The 23,598-nt window shown below is 47.6% G+C and overlaps 2 protein-coding genes across 3 annotated transcripts in view; one reads left to right on the top strand and one right to left on the bottom strand.

Moving 5' to 3' along the window:
- The first annotated feature begins 297 nt into the window (after positions 1-297).
- On the top strand, positions 298-22,610 carry RMC1 (regulator of MON1-CCZ1). Its single transcript, XM_086372972.1, has 20 exons — positions 298-837; positions 1,474-1,550; positions 4,031-4,115; positions 5,351-5,407; positions 6,762-6,848; positions 11,246-11,386; positions 11,685-11,788; positions 13,717-13,806; positions 13,897-14,002; positions 14,707-14,818; positions 16,680-16,724; positions 16,971-17,024; positions 17,662-17,790; positions 18,261-18,367; positions 20,095-20,214; positions 20,703-20,780; positions 20,986-21,090; positions 21,320-21,388; positions 21,472-21,697; positions 22,432-22,610. The coding sequence occupies exons 1-20, from the start codon at positions 736-738 to the stop codon at positions 22,509-22,511; spliced, it is 1,974 nt and encodes a 657-aa protein (XP_086229098.1). The 5' UTR covers positions 298-735; the 3' UTR covers positions 22,512-22,610.
- The window catches only part of NPC1 (NPC intracellular cholesterol transporter 1), a 46,092-nt gene continuing 44,789 nt past the window's right edge, over positions 22,296-23,598 (bottom strand). The window contains exon 25 of one of the 2 annotated variants that reach the window (XM_086372971.1): positions 22,296-23,107. In XM_086372971.1, coding sequence (XP_086229097.1) covers positions 23,025-23,107 — 83 coding nt within the window. In that variant the 3' untranslated portion in view covers positions 22,296-23,024. Of the gene's footprint in view, positions 23,529-23,598 lie in introns of both variants that reach the window. The other variant, XM_086372970.1, reaches the window with a different exon arrangement.

Genomic DNA, 23,598 nt, shown 5'->3' with positions numbered 1-23,598 from the left:
AACTAGGGGGTCATCTGTGCTTCTCCCTTCTTCCCTCCCATCTCTCTCTTCTATCCCTTGAATGAGGAGCTACCCCCTACTTACCCCATCCCCTTCAAGTATCAAAGCCATCAAGAGGCTTTCAGACCCGCAATCTAAACTAGTTTTCCCCGTTACACGCTCAGAGCATCCAGGCGCTGACCATGCTCTCCCTTAGTAAGAGGCTCTAGAAGGATGCACTTTCCTAAGACCAGGCGACAGCCCTGCCCCACACGAGCACGCAGCCCTGCGCAAGCTTCCTGTGACCAAGAGGGAGATAGGACCACCGACCGCCCGGAAAAGTGCGGCTGGGCGCCAGGGCGCCCAAGCCCGCCCACTGCACCAAACGAGTTTCTCTGTCAGGCCCTCCGCCCCTCCGCCCTCCAACCTCCGCCGGCTGGGCAGCCTTGGTGCTCCGCCCCCACCGCAAAGGGAGGAGCCTCCCGCAGAGAGCCCGGTTTGGTCTCCGGCCGGTGGGCCCCACCGCTACGAGGTGGGCGGTTAGTCGCCAGTTTAAGCGAGGAGATCTGCGGGTCACGTGCCAGAGGGTTGGGGGCGTGGCACCAGGAAGGGGCGTGGCACCAGGAAGCGGCCTGAGCGCCCGCGAGATCGCCGCCGCTGCCGCCGCCCGGCCAGACTCCTTACATCCGGTGTTGCTCGACCGGCTTCACGCTGGCGGCCGCCCCCGGGCCCCCCGCCGCCGCCGCGGCGCCCGCCATGGGCGAGGAGGACTACTACCTGGAACTGTGCGAGCGGCCGGTACACTTCGAGAAGGCGAACCCGGTCAACTGCGTCTTCTTCGACGAGGCCAACAAGCAGGTCCGGGCCGGCCCGAGCCCTTCTCCCCTGTGCGGCCCGGCGCGTCCTGCCAGCCGCCCCCGATGCCGCCGGGTGTTCCGCGCGCCGGGGCCGGGGGCCCGGGGATCAGGCCTAGGGCCGCCGCGCCAGTCCCGTCCTGTGAGAAAGCCGAGTGACCGGGCTCTGCCGCGGCCAGGGCTTTCTCCCCCGAAGTGACAGCCGGGCGGACCCTGGCGCCCCTCGGCCGCTGCGGTCCGCTCGTGGCACGCCGGTGTTTCCCCGACGCCTTCTCGTCATCAGTTTCCCTTGCAGTCAAGGATTTAGGCGCTGAGATTTTCACTGTTCTCGGGAATTTTGTAAACCCGGGGCTGAGTAGCCGGGTGTGCGTAAGTGCATTCACGGGTTAGAGCTTGCAGCCTCCAGGACCGACCCCATCTCGCACGGCGGGCAGCGTGCCGAATGGTAGCTTGTTTTGGTCACTACTCTCTTGTTTCTTAAAATTCATGTGGACACCAAGCATCCGCAGTTTGCTAAGTGCCACGTTAGTTCAGCTGAACCCAGGGTGGGGCGTAGCAGAAATCATCCTCGCAGGTGGGTATAGATGTCTGGAGCCTTTCAGAGTTCAGCATGGTAAAACGTCGCTGCTTTTTCTCCCAGGTTTTTGCCGTTAGATCTGGTGGAGCCACTGGAGTGGTAGTGAAAGGCCCCGATGACAGGAATCCCATCTCATTTAGGTAATTATCATATTGACGTTTCCAGACTGTTTCAACATGTAAACAAAATGGTGTTTTTATTTGTTTCTCATTTAGAAGCTTGTTTTATATGTTGGGTGTGGGGCACATCCCTGCCTGTAGGAAGAGGGAAGCAGACACCTGCTATACAGTCTTGGTGGATATCCTTGGACTTCCTGTCAGAGTGAAGGTGTGCAGTCTTGTTGTTTTGGGATCCACATACTCTAGTTCGTGTCTCTTGAAATTAACCAGTCAGAGCGTCAGCGTTTGTATTTCCGGTTTCTTGGTGGAAGAGGGGCTTTATTTCCTCTTGACTCAGGGGCTTTCCAGAGCGTTTGGGAGATGGAGGAGATTCCTGGGTTAGTGTTTGCCATGTAATCATGTGTGTTAAAACCTCAGCTTCCAGTATACTTAAGGGGACTGGATGTCCCAGTATATCCCAATGGAACCGGTGTAACTATGGGTAGCAGCTCCTTTCACTTTCAGAATTATCTCAGTTTGGATGATAAACTATCTGATGACCTTAACTCTTGTGATTACAGAGGGGAAAGTACAGAGTTGATCCTCAGTTCAGTGGTGACTTTAAAAACATTTTACAGTTGGACTGTGTAACTAGGAAACAGTTTTTATTTTTAGGTTTTTATTTATTTGGCTGTGCCAGGTCTTGGTTGCAGCGTGTGGGTTCTTTTCCTTGTGGCATGTGGCATCTCGTTCCCTGACCAGGGATGGAACCTGGGCCCCCTGCATCGAGAACGCGGAGTTGTTAGTCACTGGACCACCAGGGAAGTCCCTAGAAAACAATTTTTGAAGTAGAAGATGAATCAGCCTCTTTTTCTTTGATCATCCTTTGTTGGGAAAACACTGCTTGCAGTGTGCTGGGCTCCAGGTGCGTGAAGGCTTTGAGTGAGCCTGGCCCCGTTTAGGGGTCGCAAAGAGTCAGACAGGACAGAGCCACTGAGCATGTGAGCGCAACCCCCTTTTGGAAGACCCATACATTGAGTGTTGGGAGGCAGGGAGTGGACGCCTAGTATTTCCTGTGATAGATATTGTAATCACCCTCTCTTCAGAATGCAGGCGCAGAGAAGAGATGGACATTTATCTTGGGACGGGCTGGGGAAGACCACTGCCTGGGAGGGGGAAGGCCTCAGAGAGGATCGAGGCCTGAAAGGGAGGCTTCTAGGTGGACAGGAGGCTTCTGGATGGAGAGAACATGAAGACAAGCAGTCTCCCTGTTGAGGGGGGATTCCCTGTCTGTGTGACTGAAGACGAGGTTTCACGCAGGGAAGGCGTGGGTGGTGGTGTGGCCACTGACAGCAGTCGGCTTGAACCCTCTATATTCTGCTGTGGATTTCAGGGTTCATCTCATTATGTTAGATTGTTTAAAAAAGGCGAAAAGATCAGTATTTGGGAAGAGTGCACTGGTGCAGCATTGAAGCTTGATTAGTTGCTGCGCTCTGAGCCGGTGCAGTGGAAACCTGCCTGAAGGCAGTGTAAACCAAAGACAGTGTTGACTGGCATCCAGTAGGCTCTCCGGGGTTGCTTAGGAAGGTCTGGGGTAAGACTCGCTGGTCGCTTGGGTGTGGAAAGTGGGGGTGAAGCCATGATGATCTAGCCCAGGGGGCTCAGGAAGACTTGAGCGGAGATACCAAGTTTACCCTCTTTGATTTTTTTGGCCACACTGAGCGGCTTGGGGGATCGGAGTTTGCTGACCAGGGATTGAACCCAGGCCCAGTAGTGAAAGTGCCGAGTCCTAGCCACTGGACCACCAGGAAATTCCCTACCCTGTTTTAAAAACGTCTTGTTACTTTTAATAGCTCTGTTATGGTCTAATTATTACTAGCTGCATATATTTGACATACACAGTTGATGAGTTTTGATACATGAAACCATCACCATAATCAGGACAGGGAGTGATACCTTTCCTTCGAGAGTTTCCCCAGTGATCCAGACCTTGGCTTCCTCTTGACCTCCATTTGAAGTGGTTGTGAGACGGAGGTGGAGGCGTCCTCGCGGCGCAGCCTGTGGGGTGCTGGATGCGAAAAAGTAGACTCCTTTTTCAAAAGTGCTGCTATATACTTCAATCAGAAATAAGTAAGTAAATATCTCACAGCTACCAGCATCTCAGGAGAAAAAAGGCGTTGCTGTGAAGGCAATGGAGAGAGAAGGCGGCAGTGTGTGGAGAAAGTTACTCTGGGGTCCAGACTCAGTGACATCTGAAACGAGGCTCAGGTGAAAGTGCAGTGTTTGCAACTCCTTAGTCACTTGTTACGGCAATTAGGTCAGTTTCTTCTGTCTCGTGTTGCCAGGTGGACTCTGCTGTTTGAAAAGAGGTCCTATAAGCTTCAGAAACATCATTATCATTTTAAACTAAGATTTGCTGCTTCTTGAATATTTAAGTTGTCTTTTTTTCTTCTCATAAAATGATAGAAGCTAGAATGCAGTCATGAACTGTACAACTCATCACCTGCTTTTTCTTCTTAAAGAATGGAGGACAAAGGAGAAGTGAAGTGCATCAAGTTTTCCTTGGAAAATAAGATATTGGCTGTTCAGAGGACCTCAAAGACCGTGGTAAGACATATCTTTATAGTACAAAGAAAAGGACGTTAGAAGTACATTTGGTGGGCTTCCCAGGTGGCGCTAGTGGTAAAGAATCTGCCTGCAATGCAGGAGACACCAGAGATCCCCTGGAGGAGGGCATGGCAACCCACTCCAGTATTCTTGCCTGGAGAATCCCATGGACAGAGGAGCCTGGCGGAATACAGTCCATAGGGTCGCAAAGAGTCAGACATTTGAGAGCAAAGAAAATAGACCAAAGAAAGATACACGGTAAATAATAAGAAATACGGAATAGGGAAATATAAAACCAGAAGTACATTTGGAAGAGAAAGAACTCCAGAATTCCAGTGTTAAAGGACCCATTTCTATTTTAATTTCATGGAAGCTGTAGTTCCATGCTGCATTGTATTGGAGTTTTTGGATTCTTGAAGATGAGAAAGACATTTAAATGGATAAATACTTAACAGCCTTAGTTTGTCATTTTTGACTTAAAATTTTTTTTTTTAAATGTACCTCTTTTTAATTTTTTCCTTTTTTTTGCTGCTCTGCGTGGCTTGCAGGAGCTTAGCTCCCCAACCAAGGACCATACTTGGGCCCCCTGCAATAAAAGTGAGGCATCCTAACCCCTGGAATTGGAGAGAATTCCCGTAAAGTTTTTTTAAAAGTTATTTGGAACATCAGGCATCTTTTGTTTTGATGGATAACTGGAACCATAGATTTTGCAAAGCATATTTTTGGCAACTTTGGGAGTTAGCCTTACCTCAGTAACTTCATATTTTCATTTATCTCATCTTTGAATGCTTGATTTAAGAGCAGATATTCAAATCTGGAGCAGCTTGTTGGCATTTTGGCTTTCGTCAGTATTCACCATCGCCATTTGTAGAGAAAAAGCTGTTGAGAAAGGCAAATCCTGTTTCTTTCTGTCAGTATTAACTGCTAAAATTTTTGGAAAGCCTCTTGTAAAATATAGCAACCCATTTCTCTGAAGTCAGTCATTTGAGGAATGCATTTTCAAAATCAGTTTCTGAACCCTAACAATATTTGGATTAACTCATTTTAAAAATTGGAATTGTCAACCTGCTGCTGATAACGGGGCAGTTTGTCCAGATCGGTTGTTTTATTTTTCCTGTCTTTGGGGTTTTGTCTGTTTTTTTTTTTCTGACCACTTTTTAAATTTGTCTTTTTCCACTTGTCTCTTTGTACTTGAAGATCCACACTTCTCCTCTTGTGTGCTTCTTTCCTTTCAGGACTTTTCTAATTTTATCCCGGATAGTTCTCAGCTGGAGTACACTCAGGAGTGCAAGGTATGGGCCGATGGGGTGATTCTGTCTGAGCTGGTGGGCGTAAACTCCAAGGCCAGAGGCACAGGGTAGCCGGGTGACTGAGAGCACAGATGTGGAATTAGATTGTGCTTGGACCCTGGGATCTGCCTCACGTTGGCTTTGACTTCGGACACCCTTTAAATTTTTTAAAGTGCATTTCTTCAGCTGTAAGACGGAGCTGGCAGGATTAAATGGATGGACGATGTTAAACACCAAGCCCCTTCAGCCCTTGGTGGCTGTTGTCTTCCTGTGGCCCCTGCCCTTCTCCGCTGGGTCAGACCTTGGATTCCCTTCATAGCAGCCTCTTCGGAGGTTTTCGGAAAAGGAGTTCTTTCCCTCTGTTTCCTGATGTTATTGTCTGGACTTGCGTTCCTCGTGTCCTTCCTCTTCCGTCCCTCCCGTCAGTGGAGATTCTAATCCATTTTAATCAGATTTGCTGGGCGTGATGAGCTAGAGGGGGCTCAGCTTAGAGAGCATCTTGGCACCTAGGAAACCCAGCAGAAGCTGCTGGTGAAGTGGTTTGTCTTTGCACATCTTTGTAATGGTTTTGCTACTTGGGGATCCACCTGGGTTCCTGATTTCCCAGGTGGCTCAGAGGTAAAGAACCTGCCTGCAAAGCAGGAGATGCAGGTTTGACCCCTGCGTCGAGAAGATCCCCTGGAGGGGGAAAGGGCAACCCACTCCAGTATTCTTGCCTGGAGAATCCCATGAGCAGAGGAGTCTGGCAGTCCATGGGGTCACAAAGAGTCGGACACGACTGAGTGACTAGTACTTCTGGTGGGTTCTCAGCAAAGAGGGGCCCATCTGCAGACACCTTAGCCCCTGGCAGACTCCGTTGCTCTGTGCAGCAGAGCCTGGTCCTAGCCTGGCTGCCCTGAGGCTCCCAGCGTGGCTCTTCACTAGGTGACTCAGGGCAGGGCTCAGGATCTTCAACCCCACTTTGGGTAACTGCCACAGAAAATCTTTAGGCCTTTAGACCTTTATACCACTAGCTTTTATGATGTGTTTGACTCAGCATATCAGCTGTCTTTTGATTTCTAAAGGTAGAGGTTGGTATCAGAGTGCTGGGCACTTACCTTCCTGCCAAACTCAGTTCCTCCCCCATCCTATTGACAAGAAGGACTTCACATTCAGGTGCTTCAGTGAGGTGTTTCAGGTGGATATCTGGGAACACTGTATTTAACAGAAAATATGATTTGTTCATAAGTAATCAAATCTTGGTAACTTTTATCAAAAAGCGATATAAACAGCAAGGTACTTTAAACTTTTGAAAAAAATTACAGATTCTTTTTTTTTATTATTAATTAAAAAAAAATCTTTCTGCAATTCTTTTCAGACCAAAAATGCCAACATACTAGGATTCTGCTGGACTAGTTCTACTGAAATTGTCTTCATCACAGATCAAGGAATCGAATTTTACCAGGTATTATATTTATTACTTGGGCTTTCTTGGTGGCTCAGTGGTAAAGAATCAGCCTGCCAATATAGGAGACACAGGTTCAATCTCTGGGTCGGGAAGATCCCCAGGAGAAGGAAATGGCAACCCACTCCAGTATTCTTGCCTGGAAAATCCCATGGACAGAGGAGCCTGGTGGGCTGCAGTCCACAGGGTGACAAAAAAGTCAGATAGGACTTAGCAAACAACCAGGAACAGACGTTTATTACTTACTTGTTCTGGAGCAAGGCTTGTGATCATGTTTTGGCAGCTTTTTGAATTCACTTGGGTTTTTTTTTTCTTTCTAATTATGAGTAATATATATTTTTTTGTAAAACATTCAGATGTTACCTTTACTTTATATGGAAGGTAAAAAGTCCCCCATAATCCCTGGAAGTAACCATTATGAACTAATTTGGTGCCTGCTCCTCCACTTGGTTCCTACACTTAGAAATATGGTTATATTGTATAAACTTTGGGGACTGGCACCTTTTTATTTTTGCATAGGGATATTTCTTAGATATCCTACCATATCTTATTCTGACTGGTATTCAGGTGTGTAGATGTGCTACAGTTTTACCAATTCTTGTTCATGAACATCTTTGTCTCCTAGTTATTACAAACAACTCTGTAGTGAGTTCAAGCAGTGAATGAACTTGTAAACGTTGCTTTATATTCTTAGATGACACAATTCTTGGAAGGGCAATTGTAATCTAAGTATCAATAACTAAAAAGCTGAACAGGACTTCCCTGGTGGTGCAGTAATTAAGACTCCTCGCTTCCAGCGGGTGGTATGTGTGGGGTGGGACTGTTGAAGGTTCTGTCCCTGATCAGGTAACTGCGATCCCACATGCCAGCAACAAGGCCAAAAAATAAATTGGGAGTAAGAACTAAATTAAGAATAAAAAGTTAAAACCTGAACAGATACTGTTAAATTTCTTCCAGAAGTTGCATTCTCACTAGCAATACAGGAATCTCCATTTTCCACACCATTAGCAGAGCAAGATATGATAAATCTGTAGACTTTTGCCAATCTTGAGAGGTGGAAAGCCATTTTAATTTGCGTGTTTCATTAGGAGGGTGCTAAGCATCTTTTGTGTATTGTACATTTGTGTTTCCTGTTTTATGAATTGCCTTTTTATCTTAAAAAGAATATTAAAAAAATTTTTTTTTAATATTGTTATTTTATTTATTTTTATTTTTTGGCTGTGCCATGTGGGATTTTAGTTCCCCTACTAAGAATTGAACCCTTGCCCCTGGCATTGGAAGCTTTAACTACTGGGCCGCCAGGGATGTCCCAGATTTTAACTGTGATTAAAAGCACATAACATGAAATCTACCATCTTAACCATTAAGTGTATAATTCATGAGCGTTAAGTATTTTCACGTTGTAGTGAAAACGAGCTCCAGAACTTTGATCTTGTAAAACTGAAACTCAGTACCTATTGAAAACAACTCCCCGTTTCCCCTTTCCCAGCCCGTGGTAACCACAGGTTTCCTTTCTGCTTCTATGAATTTGTCTGCTTTAAGGTCCTCTACCTCCTATAAGTGGAATCGTACAGTGTTTGTCTTTTTCTGACCGTCCTGTCTCACTTAGCATTGTGTCCTCAAGGTTCATCCATGTTACAGCATGCGTCAGAATTCCCTTCCTTTGCAAGCCTGAAAAATATTCAGTTGAATACATACACCACATTCTGTTTGTCCATTTATCTACCAACAGACACTGGCATTGCTTCCATTTTTTGGTTATTGTGAATGATGCTGCTATTAACACAAGTGTGTGAGTATCTCTTTGAGACCCTGCTTTCAGGTCTTTTGGGTATATAACCCCCAAGTGGGATTGTTGGATCACATAATAATTCTGTTTTTAATTTTTGAGGCATTTCCGCAGAGCAGTTATGCCATTTTACATTCCCGGCGACAGTGCACGGGGGTTCCGGTTTCTCCATCTTACCACTAACACTTGTTGTTTTCTATTTTATCCATAGCAGTCATCCTGCTGGGTGTCAGATGGTATCTCATTGTGGTTTTGATTTGCATTTCTCTGATTGGTGATGGTGTACACCTTGTTCACGGCTTGTTGGCCTTTTGTTCGTGCTCTGGATGAGGTCTATTCCTCTTTTTAAAAAAATAATATTTATCTTTGGCAGTGCTGGGTTTTTGTTGCTGCTCAAGGGCTTTCTCTAATTGCAGCAAGCGGGGGCTACTCTTCGTTGCGGTGCTTGCACTTTACATTGGAGTAGCTTCTCGTGGCGGAGAAGGCGATGGCACCCCACTCCAGTACTCTTGCCTGGAAAATCCCATGGGCGGAGGAGCCTGGTGGGCTGCAGTCCATGGGGTCGTGAAGAGTCGGACACGACTGAGCAACTTCACTTTCACTTTTCATTTTCATGCATTGGAGAAGGAAATGGCAACCCACTCCAGTGTTCCTGCCTGGAGAATCCCAGGGACGGGGGAGCCTTGTGGGCTGCCGTCTATGGGGTCGCACAGAGTCGGACATGACTGAAGTGACTTCGCAGCAGTAGCAGCAGCAGCTTCTCGTGGAACACAGGCTCTAGGGCAAGCACGCCTCAATAGTTGTAGCATGTGGGCTTAGTTGCTCCGCAACTCGTGGAATCTTCCCGGACTGGGGATTGAATCCCTGTCCCCTGCATTGGCAGGCAGATTCTTAGCCACTGTGCCACCGGGGAAGTCCCCTCTGTTTTTAAATTGGGTTATTTTCTTTTTGTCAAGTCATAGGAAGTGTTTGTATAGTTTGAATATTAACCCTTTATCAGATAGATAATTTGCAAATACTTTCTCGTGTTCTGTAGGTTGCCTTTTCACTCTTTTGTTTACATTGGACTTTATCTTTCAATAACTAACTTACTGACGTAGTAATGCATCTTATGTTACCGGAACATAATTGATCAGAGTGTTTCAATATTAACTTACATAACGAATTGCTGGCCACAGGCCTTAGTTTCTGCAAAAAGCCCCTGGTCAATAATGTATTAATCTGTTCCAGCTGCCTGATCTATTGAGAAAGCTCCTGAAATCTCTTAAGTGGAGCCAGTGTGGAGAGGGTTAGAATTCTTTCAGGTGTTAAGTTTGTTGCCCCAGCGAAACCAGTGTAATTTAATTTAGAATATACAAATGGAAAAAAAAAAAAACACACACAAATGGAGGAGGCACACCCGTGTGACACAGGATGCTGTGGACGCCGTGGTACTCTGCTGGAGGTCTGTTATCAGAACCTCAGTGACTGGCAGAAAGGAAAGCTACCTGAATCCCATATGCACAGAAATAGAATTTTGTGCCTGTGACTAGCAAGGAAAGGATTGTGGCTTTACAGAAGGGTTCCTGGGGCAGTCGTTTAAAAGTATATCTTTCTGTAGATATAGAAAGAGTGTACATTCAACACTCTATACAGAAAGTATATCTTTCTGTAGATAGTAGAAGAGTGTACATTCAGGTTATCTAGGTTCAGGTCATCTAGGTGGTTTTAAGATCTTCAAGAAATAAGTTAGAAAGAAAGAGGACTCTGACACATCTTTATTTTATTATCCCTGGATCATCAAGAAACCCATGCCCCCAGGGCTGACTTCCAAGTCAGTTCTTCAGGGCAGTGTTCTGGGAGCATTAACATCATCTTTGGGCTCCATTCAGCACTCCTTAATGTATCAGGAGATTCTGAGTATATTTTAAATGTGCCGTTATTATAAGACAGTTACTCGGTTTGCACATGGAGTCTCATGAACATGTCTGTTAGAAGAAGGATACCCCCTTACCCCCAGCCTCAGACTGAGCGGGAGACCAGGAGGAAGGCTGATTCTGCAGGCAGGGCAGTGGCTGATCTGGTGCATGTGGCTCCAGGGCGTCGGTTTATTTTGCTGGATCCATGACAAGCAAGGATGCTGCTGCTCCCCACCCTTGGGAGGATGGTGCCTGGGAATGTGGGAATGTGGGGGCTTGGGCGGTCCTGGAGTGAGGTGGGCTGCCTGGGTTGTCACGGGTTCCTTTGCCCCTTGGAGCCTTATTTTTTCCCCTCAAATCAGCCTAATGATGCCCAGCCCTTGGAGACATGGAAAGAATAAATGAGCTAAGATTTGGAAGTGTTAATAAGCACAAGGCTGGAAGAATGGTAGCTGTAATAAATAAAAATGATTTTTTTCCTACTTAACTACAAACTGTTGCTTTTTATGATTTTCTTTGTGTACTATGTCAGTTTTGAGGTATTTTCTTTTTTATTATTTTGGCCGTACCTTGAGGCATGCAGGATCCTGACCAGGGATCAAACCCGCGTTCCCTGCAGCAGAAGCACAGAATTCTAACCACTGGACCACCAGGGAATTTCCCATTTGCTGTTTTCAAATAAAGCTTCTGTTTCTTGAACTTTGTGTCAGGTGTTACCAGAGAAGCGGAATCTGAAGCTCCTGAAGAGCCAGAACATCAACGTGAACTGGTACATGTACTGTCCCGAGGGCTCCGTGATTCTGCTGTCCACCACAGTGCTTGGAAATGTGCTGCAGCCCTTCTACTTCCGGGTAAGGGTCGGCCTCCCTTTAAAAAAGTCCTCTGACCTTGTTCCTCCAGCAGCCTAACTGATCCTCTAACTTCAAAGGGGCAAGTTCCTCCAACAAGAGCCTCACCCCTTCTGACCACTAGAGGGCACCCCATACCATCCCATCTCCATCAAGAATGCATCCTAAGGCCAGGCCCCTGGAACCCTGAAAAGGAGGGGAAGACTCAGTGCATGTGTATCCTCGGTGCTTGATGTGGGCAGTGCTGGAACATCAGAAGGCTTAATAAGCTTCTGCAAAAACTTTTTTCTCCCCCAAACAGGCTGGCACCATGTCGAAGCTGCCCAAGTTTGAGATTGAATTACCAGCTGCCCCAAAGTCAACTAAACTGAGCCTCTCGGAGAGAGATATTGCCATGGCGACAATGTATGTCTGTCCTTTGGGAGAATTCCTCCTCATAATTGTTTTCAGTGCTGTCATGATAGGAGGTTGTAAGCACACCAGGGCTGCCCTGGCTCCTGTAGCCTCAGAACACACGAGAAGGACCCCCCTTCTCCACTTCGGGTCTTATGAATGTAGAAAGCTCCTCATCTTCCGGACATTTTTTTCTGATTTTATTGACTTTGTGATCTTAGAGAAGTTTTTTTTCACCACATTAGTCTGATAAAATGAGACCACTGAGCCAATTTATTTCTCAGTTTCAGAAATTTTTTTTAGTTCTGAGTTGAAGCTTATCAAAGTTTTTTTTAGATAAAATATATCATACTTGTTCTAAAGAAAAACATAGTTTACATTTTTTATCTAACAGATGTAGCCCTAAATTATTTGTGTAGGAAGGTTTATTTTCATTTGGAAATGTAGATAGCTCAATTTAAAAACTTTATTATGAAAATATCAAACACAAAAATAAAACTGATTCAGAGAATCTCCTATATACCCAAATTCAACAACTATCGACACTTTGCTTCTAAATTACTTCTGATTCTTCTGTGGCCTAAAACTGGTTTCCAAATGGTAAAATATTTTTAGCACTTCAGTTCAGTTTAGTTCAGTCACTCAGTCGTGTCTGACTCTTTGCGACCCCATGAATTGCAGCACACCAGGCCTCCGTGTCCATCACCATCTCCCAGAGTTCACTCAAACTCACATCCATCGAGTCGGTGGTGCCATCCAGCCATCTCATCCTCTATCGTCCCCTTTTCCTCCTGCCCCCAATCCCTCCCAGCATCAGTTTAGCACTTAGAATGCTTTTTTTTTTTAAAGAAATCTGAGGCATGATGGTGTAGAAAAAGATAAAATGAGAAGTCTTTGCAAAAGGAGACCCTTCCCTCTGTCTCTTTCTTATCCCTGAGGCAGGACCCAGCACAGTGTGAACTCCTGGAACAAAAACCTGCCTACAGGAACTGGTCACAGCAGCACTTATCAGATGAGGCTTAAAAATGCAAAATGATTATCCTTTCCTATGATTAAGGAATGTATTCATTTTACAAAACTGGTAAATCAAAGAAAGTGAAAAGAAAAATGGACTTGGCATATTACTCTGGGCTTCCCAGGTGGCGCTAGTGGTAAAGAATCCCTCTGTCAATGCAGGAGACTCAGGTTCAACCCCTGGGTTGGAAGATCCCCTGGAGGAGGAAATGGCAACCCAGTCCACTATTCTTGCCTGGGAAATCCCATGGACAAAGGAAGCTGGTGGGCTACAGTCCATGGGGTCGCAAAGAGTTGGACATGAATGAGCACATGAGCACAGCATATCACTCAAGGACTATTAACAACCTGTATTTCTTTCCAGTAGTTTTGGACATGCTGCATAAGTTTGTAGGTTGTTTTTTTTTTTTAAATACTGTGATCAAGTTGTATTTAGTTTTGCATCCCCCTTTTTTCACTTAATATTAGATTTCTTTTTTTTTTTTTTTAAGATAATTGCAGTTTCTTTGTAAATGTTTCTGTTGGCTGCAGAATATCTGATGGACTGGGTATCTTGCAATTCACTTACCTTATAACGGAGAAGGCAATGGCACCCCACTCCAGTACTCTTGCCTGGAAAATCCCATGGACAGAGAAGCCTGGTGGGCTGCAGTCCATGGGGTTGCTAAGAGTCGGACATGACTGAGCGACTTCACTTTCACTTTTTACTTTCATGCATTGGAGAAGGAAATGGCAACCCACTCCAGTATTCTTGCCAGGAGAATCCCAGGGACGGGGAAGCCTGGTGGGCTGCCTTCTATGGGGTCTCACAGAGTTGGACACGACTGAAGCAACTTAGCAGCAGCAGCATGGCCTTATAACTCAGCATTTAGAATGGAAGGATGTCAGATGACCAGCGTGACTTACGTCTCCTTGTTCTCTGATAGATACGGCCAGCTGTATGTTCTCTTCCTGAGGCATCATTCTCGGACCTCCAACAGCGCTGGAGCAGAGGTGGTCCTGTATCACCTACCACGGTACGCTAATGCTGTCTTCCCTTTTCTCCAGTTTTAAAATACGAACCACAGCTTGTTGGTCTATTTTGTGACCTTTCTCTTGTCTTACAGAGAAGGTGCCTGTAAAAAGATGCACATATTGAAGTTAAACCGGACAGGGAAGTTTGCCCTAAACGTGGTGGACAACCTGGTCGTGGTTCATCATCAGGACACAGAGGTATGAGTGTAGGGGCATGTCCTGCTCCAAGGAGCTGTGGAAATGGACAAAACATTCTGAAAAAGACTAGAAAAAATGCTCTTTATGCTCAAAGTTTTGCTCTTCCAGGTAGAAATGGGTTTGGTCTTGTAGATGGTTTAGGAAAACCGTACCAGTTGATTAGGGGAATTAAATACTGTTTCAGAAAATAACACACATGAGATCAAACTTGGGAATAGTCATTTGGTTGAGTCATCTAAGCCAGGAATTCCTGCGAACCACTGTGTTGCGTTAGCCCCTGAGCCTTGCACTTCCTTTGTGAGTGTAAATGATGGTGGTTTTGAGGCCATGTGGCTCCAGAGAAAGCACTAGAATGCCTGTCAGCTGGGTGTCTGGTGGGAGACAAGCCACTTCCCTCCTGGAGGCTGGTGACACCTGTGTTGTTAACTAATGAAGGTGTTGCAAGTTAAAGTGAAAAGGCTGTGTTCCCACCACTGGAGCCCTTCAGAGGCAGCAAGTCATAGATGTGGGGATCCATGTGAGAGCTGGCGGAGAGCTGTGATGTCGCAGCAGAGTCCTCCTCAGATAGGCACCAGCATACAGGGGTTGATCGCAGACACGAGGCTCCTTCAGCCGATCTGAACAGAAGACGTGAGGTCCCGAGAGGGCGGGTGGAGCTGCGGTCTGTTGGACTGATACCACGCGGTTGTCTTTCTGCCCGCCAGACGTCGGTGATATTTGATATCAGGCTGAGGGGGGAATTCGATGGCTCTGTCACTCTGCATCACCCGGTGCTCCCAGCTCGATCCATCCAGCCCTATCAGATCCCCGCAGCAGGTAAGGGGGTCGCCGTGTGTGGATGGAAGGGGGAGCAGGCCCAGGGCTTCCCACATCTGTTCACTTTTCCAGGGCTGGTTCTGTCTGTTTTTTCTAACATCACTACTGAATCTTGGGCTTCCCTGGTGGCTCAGATAATAAAGAATCTGCCTGCATCGCAGGAGGTGCGAGTTCAGTCTCTGGGTTGGGAAGATCCCCTGGAGAAGAAAATGGCAACCCACTCCAATATTCTTGCCTGGAGAGTTCCATGGACAGAGGAGCCCGGCGGGCGACAGTCTTTGGGGTCTCAGAGTCGGACATGACTGAGCGACTAACACTACTGAGTCTATAAGTTAAAGTTGTGTTCTCATGAAAAGCGTTTTGTAAGTGACGTGAATCTCCCTTTGAAGAAAACAGAATGATTCTTTTCTCTGAGTTTTACAATGGAGCATTGTGATTACCCACTGAAGCTCAAAGTTTTTAATGTTGAGTAAGATGCTGACGTTTCTGTTTGTCTCTGCTTGGTAACCCTGTGGTTAAATTTTGCTATTTATGGCTGTTATTTAACCTGGGATCACTTCTCTTTATCGTTCTTATGTTCTGTGTCACTATGATGACAAAGACTGTTGTCTTCCCTTGACTGGTGGTCATGGGAAGTGTTAAAGCTGTAGTTGTGAGGTTATTCTGAACCCATCCTCCGACCCGAAGAGGCGGCAGTGAGAAGTCAGAGGAGAGAGAAGGTCAGGATGTCAGAAAAGGGGAAAAGCCATTTCGTTCCTTTTGCTTTTACTCACTGTGACTGACTGCAGGGGAGAACTCAGACCATGTTCTTTTTCAAGGAGAGGGGAGTCTGGAGCAGGTTGGTTGTCGTTGCCATGTATAAACCAGAGTCAGAAGTGCACATGTGGAACTCTGGGAGGAGCGTTTTCTTAAAGGAACCCTTCTCAGATAGCTTTGGGTTGGCCTCACCCACTGACAGGACGTCCGAGTACCTGTCATGAGAAGAATCAGGTCAGGCTCTTGCTGATAGTTTAGCCAGAGCGCTGCTTCGTGCCTGCGCGCTGGGACTTGCAGGATCAGCCAGCTGAGCAGAGTTTGAGAACAAGCTACAGTTGACCCTTCAACAGTGAGGGTTAATCTGCATATAACTGATGGTCAGTCCTCCATACCCATCATCTGCACCTGAAGACTCGGCCACCCACAGGCCGTGCAGTCCTGTGGTTTCTACTGTTGAGAAATACCCCTGTGTAAGCGGGCCTGTGGAGTTCACCCCTGTCTTGAGGGTCGGCTGTAGTTCTCACATCTGATTAGGTCTCAGCCTTCAGTGTTCTTTCCAGCTTCTTTCTTTTCCCAGGGTAGTTGAAAGCACTTAGAGTAGATGGTGTCAGATGAATGGCTGGTGTCTGCGATGGCTTACTCAGCATGAAAGTAACTGCTGGTAATTGGGGCAAAAACAACTCTAAACATTCCAGCCTGGTCCTCTAATGGGGCGGGGCCAGGGAGCTGGGGTGGGTGGGGGTGGGAGGAGGAAGTCTGTACAAAGTTAACATCTTTTCTAACCAGCTGATTAAAACCTGTCTTCAATCTGAACTCACCCAGGTGACTTTTTCAGTTCTTTCTTGTGCATGTGTGTAAAAAAGCAAGACAGCGCCACGAAAGAAACTTCAACCCGCTTTCCGCTTCTTTCAAGACTTCTTCCTTTAAGACTTCTTCATGGATTGTTCTTGACTTCCCTCTTGGGACATGCCAACTCACTTTCTCCTTACTTAACTGCAGTCGAATGAACACGCACTGAAGCCTTTAGGAAGTATTAAGTGTCGTACTGGTAGCACTTTCTGGTTGGGTTACTTAGCCCTTACACACGTGCCTTCTCTGTTTGTAGGTCCGGCTCCTGTGACCAGCCAGTCCCCCGTCCCGTGTAAACTCTGTATCTTTTCCAAAGGCCTTGGCCGGGCCGGGGAGGGGAGCTGTCACCTCTCCTTACACAGGGGTCTAAGGGAGGTCCAAGCCTCCAAGTTGGGTGAATTACATTATGGAAAGCACCAGTGGGGTTTCTCTCTCATCGAGGGCTGGGCCTCCATGGGGGCCGCGGTGAGGGGTGGGGAGGATGCTCATGGGAGCTGGGTTGCCTCCTGTCCTCCTCTCCTGGAGTAGTGTTTCCTATAACGTGTGGATTCTTCATCGTGGATCGTCTTCCAGCCCGACATCATCATCAGCGCGAGTCAAGGTGGGTCTGGGGTGCGGGTGGGGGTGTCCTGTTAGAAAGACGAGCTTGTGGATGGTCTCCTGTCTGTCTCGAGGGTACCAGCTCGGTGCCGGCCCTGGGGAGAAAGGGCTGACTTGGACATTTCCAGTGAAGCCTTTAATTCTCTCCCAGAGTCCCACTGAGGACTGTGCCCACTGCCCAGCAGTGAGGGTGTTGGGAGGTTCGAGGACCGGGGGTGCCCAGGGCTGGGAGGATGGTGGGTTCCAGGGCTCCTTTGGGAGCTACCGGAATTGCCTTCGACTAACGAGTCAGAGCAGAAGAGGAGCCCAGGACCAGAGTCTGTGCCTGGGCTGCCACCTGCTCTCCCATCAGCGCTGAAGGGGAGGAGGTGCCTGTATTCAGTGGATGCTCCGCGAGTGTGCAGGGAGGGTTCCTCTGAGGAATCAGCCAACACGCAGAGGTCGTTGGCTGCAGTCCCACTCTGGTGTGGGTGTCCTGAGCGTCGCAGCCTGGGCTGTGTTGAGTGCATACATTGACTCAGCTCTGCAGCATCACCGCCCCCCATCCCTGACCCCGCCTGCCGGGAAGGTGGAGGGAAGCAGCTCTGGGGCCACTGCTCTGGTTTGCAGCCAGGGTTCAGCATGCCGTCTCTCCACAGGTTACCTCTGGAACCTCCAGGTGAAACTGCAGCCCATAGTGAACCTCTTGCCAGATAAAGGCAGGCTCATGGACTTCCTCCTGCAGAGGAAGGAGTGCAAGATGGTCATCCTGTCTGTGTGTTCACAGAGTAAGTAGGGGTGGTGGGCCTTCAGCCTCTCCGTCTGATTCCTGACACGGCCTGCATGCCCACCGCAAGATGGGCCACACTCTTCTGTCTGCAGCCTGTGGGCTCAGTGACAGGGGCATCATTTAACCCCCTGGAAAGGCTGCTTGGTATAAAAATGATTTGTCCCTGCAAGACATTTCTTGGGTAGGAGAGACTAAAAAACAGACCTAAACCTGGGCACACCCGAGGGTAGAGGCTGCCCTCTCCAGCTGGAGAAGAAACTTGTTTCTGAGTCCAAGTCACTCACGACGTTGTGTCTGTTAATACTCTGAGACTCTCCTGACGCCCTCTGTTAGTATCCGGCAAGGGCTGGTGACCCCCCTCAGGGCCCCCAGCCCCTAAACTGTGTCATGTCTCCTGGTGACCCTCGGAGACGAGTCCTTTCTCTCCTAGCGTGTCGGCTGACCACTGTGAACCTTGATTCCTTCCAGTGTTGACAGAGTCAGACAGAGCGACGTTGCCCGTGATAGCCACCGTCTTTGACAAACTCAACCAGGAGTATAAGAAGTACCTGGATGCCGAGCAGAATTACACGATGGTAAGTTGTATGTACACCTTACATACAAGGTGGGACGCTCCACCCCTCCCCACCCTGGGTATATTTTCAACGTAATTATAAGCAAGATTCTCATAGATTGATAACACTGAGGTTTGCCCTGTGCCAGAGAGCATGGTGGATATTTACAGGGAGCGTAAACTTAAGAGTCCCCGTGTCCCCTGAGCTTAGAGGCTGACTGTCACTTAATGGCTTCCTCTTCATCTGTTGTTTTTAATCTGTGTTTGGTCATACACATGTATAGATCCTTGGTCTACCTTTATGTAACAGATAAGAAAATCAGTCTCATTTTGCATTATTTTATGTCTTTCTGCCAAGCCAGAGTCTAGACTTTGGTAAATCAGTAATTAAATCATTTTGCCACATCTTCCTTTTAGGATGGAAAAGCTATAAAAATAAGACTTATCCTGTCATTCAGGCAAGCTCCTTTTAGGATCCTGATGATTCAGTGTCAGCACTGCGCTTTTCCTGGAGTGGGTTCAGGTGTTCTTTGGACTTCCCTGTGGTCTAGTGGTTAAGACTCCATGCTCCCAGCGCGTCCACTGCTAGGGGCACGGTCTGGGACCAGTTCCCCCGGTCTGGGGACTTAAGATCTTGCATGCCACTTGCGGCCAAAAAAAAACAAACAAACAAAATTGTCAAGTGTCTGTTGTGAAAGGTAGGCTTCTCAGGGTCTGCTATACTGTTTCATAAGTGTGTATTCTGAAGCTAGAAGGAAGTTCAGGACAAGTGGGATGAATTATTTGCCTTCAGGAACCTGAGTAGTCTGAAGGCTAAAAATGGCAGTGGTTTTAAACAATAACACCCCCCAGAACCCCTTCCCTTTAGCTTCTCAGGGATAACAGGGCTGAGGCGCAGCGTGCAGCTTTGTGTGGCCCTGTCCTCGCCACACGCCCTTCTGGAGTGGTCCTGTTCTTGCCGCTGGTGTTCTGGGCAGAGGGGGCAGCAGGTTTGATCTCAGAGGGCAGTCTCTGTGAGTCCCGATGCTGTGGTGCTCTGGTTTGTAAACCTGTGGGAGTCAAGAGCGCAGTCCACCAACACCACCACGGGAACATGTTGGGCTTCTGCAAATGGAGGTTCGCAGGTGCCCCCTCGCAGAGTCAGCATTACAAAGTGAGGTGAAGTCGCCGAGATCTCACAGGGCTTTCTTGCTCAGTGACATTTGGGGAGCCTTGTTTACCCTTTAAAAAGCTACTGAGGGAATTCTCTGGCGACCCAGTGGTTTAGAACTCTGTGTTCTCAGCACTGAGGGCCCGGGTTCAGTCCCTGGTTTAAGATCCCACAAGCCTTGCTGCTCAGCCAAAAAAAAAAAAAATTCTATTGATACTCATTGTAAGATATTTTTCACCCAGTGTAGGATCTGGGCTTTGTAAAACAAAGATGCAGTAGCCATTTTAATTAGACAACAAATGCCAGATGGTTTGCAATTAACAATATTAGGGAGTTATTTTAAGAGGTTAAAAAAAAATAATTCTGAATAAAACTAATGTCTTAGGCTTTTTAGCTCCATCTGTGAACACTGGTGTGTCCTCAGGATGGTCAGCTCTGCCCTGCCAAACACCCTCTCCAGCCGCACTGCAGTTTGTCCAAGTGCCGCCCTCTGCTCACGCCCAGGCTCACAGCATCTAGGAATTTGGTCTTTTGGGGCTGACTGCAAACATGCCGTTACCCAGAAGATGCCTGAGATCCTGTCTGTGGTTTGTGTGCAGGCCGTGGAGGCGGGGCAGAGCCGGAGTGGCCCGCTGCTCAGGAGGCCAGTGCGCACCCAGGCCGTGGTCGACCAGTCTGACATGTACACCCATGTTCTGTCAGTGTTCACGGAGAAGAAGGTAGGGGAGGCTGGCCAGCCCGCTTTGGGCTTAGGATTCCCAAGGCAGTGATCATACTTGAAGGGAATTTAGGAAAAAGAACCCAGAATGTGATTAGAGTAACCGAGCTATTCAAGTGAGGACTAAATGAATGCTCATCGTTTGGCCTCTAATACTCAAGCTTAAATATGATCACAGACCAGGGAGAGTCTGGAGGGTGGCTTAGCGGTAAAGAACCCGCCTGCCAGTGCAGGAGATGTAAGAGATGCGAGTTTGATCCCTGGGTCAGGAAGATCCCCTGGAGGAGGGCATGGCAACCCACTCCAGTATTCTTGGCTGGAGAATCCCATGGACAGAGGAGCCTGTGGACTACCGTCCATGGGGTCGCACAGAGTTGGACATGACTGAAGTGACCAAGTCCAACACAGCACAGCCAAGTGGAACCCCAGAAGCCAGAGGGCAGATGAACAAGGAGTCACATGTGTGTCTAACCATTCTTCTCTGTGCAGGAGACGCCGCACAAATTCGTGATCGCCGTGCTCATGGAGTACATCCGCTCCCTGAACCAGTTTCAGATCACAGTACAGGTACCTCTGTGGGCCCACGTTCCAGGGACAGGGAATCATTAGAGTAAAAGCAGCATCACTGTCTTAACTGAGGTGTCAGCTGAGGGTTGCGTTCCTGCACATAGACCCCTTCTCTTTGTGATGGGAGCTTCACTTAGAGCAGCTGTGGGCCTCGGCACACGGCGTCTCTGGTCTGTAGTTGAGTGGCACTGTCTGTCTGTCTCAGCATTACCTGCACGAGCTGGTCATCAGGACGCTCGTCCAGCACAGCCTCTTCTCCACGCTGCACCAGTTCCTGCAGTACCACGTCCTCAGCGACTCCAAGCCTCTGGTGAGTGCCGGCCAGTGGGACCTCCCTGGGGATCCAGTGGCTAAGACTCTGCGTTCCCAATGCAGGGGGCCCAGGTTCGATTCCTGGTGGGGTAACTAGACCCTGCTTACCACAAGTAAGAGTTGGCATGTTGTAACTTAAGACCTGGCATAGCCAAATAAAAACAAGTATAAAAAATACTTTGACCTTCCAACATACTGTGAATCCAGTCTGAACGTGTGTCTTTCAGGCTTGTCTGCTGCTTTCCCTAGAAAGTTTTTATCCTCCTGCCCACCAGCTGTCTCTGGATATGCTGAAGGTAACTGATACAGCCAAGTTTCAAACCACACAGAAGGCTGTTCCTACTGCTTGCACTGACCCAGCTTTCTACCTTATTTCCAGCGACTTTCCACAGCAAATGATGAAATAGTAGAAGTTCTCCTTTCCAAACACCAAGTTTTAGCTGCCTTAAGGTTCATCCGGGGCATTGGTGGCCATGATAACATCTCCGCGCGGAAGTTTCTAGATGCTGCAAAGCAGACTGAAGACCACATGCTTTTCTACACGATATTCCGGTTTTTTGAACAGCGAAACCAGCGTCTGCGAGGGAACCCTAGTTTCACACCAGGTGAGAATAGAGCTGCAAGAAAGCTGTGGGGCAGCCACATTCAGTACCAGGAGATCACTGGCGGCTGGGGTGGGGCGAGAAAGCTTTTGGTTTGGAGAACTCTTGGGCTAGTTCTTAAAGAACAAAATTTTGTACCAGCCCGCATAAGCCTTAGCCTGTTGACTGTAGTGAGAGTGGATTCAGGGTGCTGATGGAGTTGGGGTTCTGCTCTAGAACTTTCAGGGAGTGATGGGGTGGAGACAGTGTCATCTGGGCACAGCTGTGTGACATCTGGGCCTAGAATGGCCCTTTCTGAAGAATTAGGAACAAGACCGGAAATGGCTGCAGAGGGTTGTCAATGGCCTGAGGCTTGTTAATGTTTCATTTTTAGGCAGGATGCATTGGCCAATCACTCTAATCTCCAAAGTTATGAAATCTAAAGCACCCTTTTCCTCAGGATGGGGGAACCTGTGACTCCTTCAGGGCTTCCAGTGTTTACAGATCTCCCCGCTTTTCTACCGTCTCCCAGGGCAGACGGCGGGGTTGCTGGGGGCTGTCAAGGCACCATCCAGTCCTGTGATGGCATGAGCTGTGTGAACAGAAAGGATGACTCAGAAGCTTAGGAAAACAAAGTATTTTATGAGAGAAAAATAAGTTAAAACCCAGTATCCACATCTAGGAGCCGCAAAGTGTTCCCTTGTTTTCCTCCTTTTGTGCCTCGTTTTAACAGATGAAATCTGCATTTTCCTTTACAGGAGAACACTGTGAAGAACATGTCGCTTTTTTCAAACAAGTTTTCGGAGACCAAGCTCTAATGAGGCCTACGACGTTCTGAGGTCACTTGCTAGTTTTTTTTTTTTATATATATATATATATATATAAAATGTGTACAAAGTTAATTTATTGCGTTAATAAAGCTCTTTAAACTACAAAATGTTGTAATAAAGTATGTATCTACCACATCCTCAAATGTTACTAAAAATAAGGTGTAGAACTTGTGTGATGGCTTACTCCTGAAAAAGGAGAAACATTGCATTGATTGGCCTTTAGGAAGTGTCAGTGAGCGGACCGCAGGCTCCCTAGCGCCCCCTTCTGGCTGCCTGAGAACCAGGCCTCATTCCTGGGGAACGGAAAGGTGCCCCAGCGCCCTGGGGCTGCCTCCAGGTTCAGTAATGCTGCTTCCAGTCAGAGTCTGCATTCCTGAGTTTAAAAGCGCTACAGCCAAAGCGGCTGCTGTTAAGTAGCCTGACGCTTGCTCACGTCCAGGGTTCAACCGAGCCTCGACAACATGGTTGCTGTTGTAAACCAACCGACCCGCAGACACAGTCTCACTTCAGGGAGGGGGCAGCTAGAAGTTGAGGAGCTGTTCTCGTTCTGTACCTCTGTATCGCTGCTGCGTGGTCAAACTTTTGGCTTTATTTATTGACGGGCCTGTGAGGGATAAAATAACTTATGAATCATTTCTTGAGAAAAAGAGATGGTTTCTACTGTAACAGAACTTCCTGTTCTCCAGAGATTTAAGGGGGGGGGAACCCCTCATTTTCTCAATCACAAAGCTATAAATCCAGCAAATTAGTACTGTTCTGTCGACCACGGGTCATTTATAGACGCTGAAGTTGCCACAGAGATAAAATACACTCCTAAGGAGAACTCCAAATTTGAGACAAACCGCAGAGCAGCGTTCTTCTTTAAAAGTGAATGGAAATGAAGGCTACTCCAGGGCACCGCGGGCTGTGGCCAAACAGGTCCTTCTCAGCGGGGAGGAGCCCTGGGCCTCTGACATGCAAGCTCACTCCCAGTGCTGACCACGACAGGCTCCGGTTTTCTAATGAAGTGGTTTAGCCACGAAGCCCTAGGATCAGAGTTTTTCTCTTAGAATAAATATTTATCAAATGACCACTGGTGTAAGTACGTTCAAATAC

This window comes from Bos grunniens, chromosome 24 (genome assembly GCF_055505025.1).
Source record: "Bos grunniens cultivar Pamir isolate PY7600 chromosome 24, Bosgru_T2T1.0, whole genome shotgun sequence".
Lineage (NCBI taxonomy): Eukaryota > Metazoa > Chordata > Mammalia > Artiodactyla > Bovidae > Bos > Bos grunniens.
The sequence above is the reverse complement of the archived record's forward strand: the minus strand, read 5'-3'. Positions and strand labels throughout refer to the sequence as shown.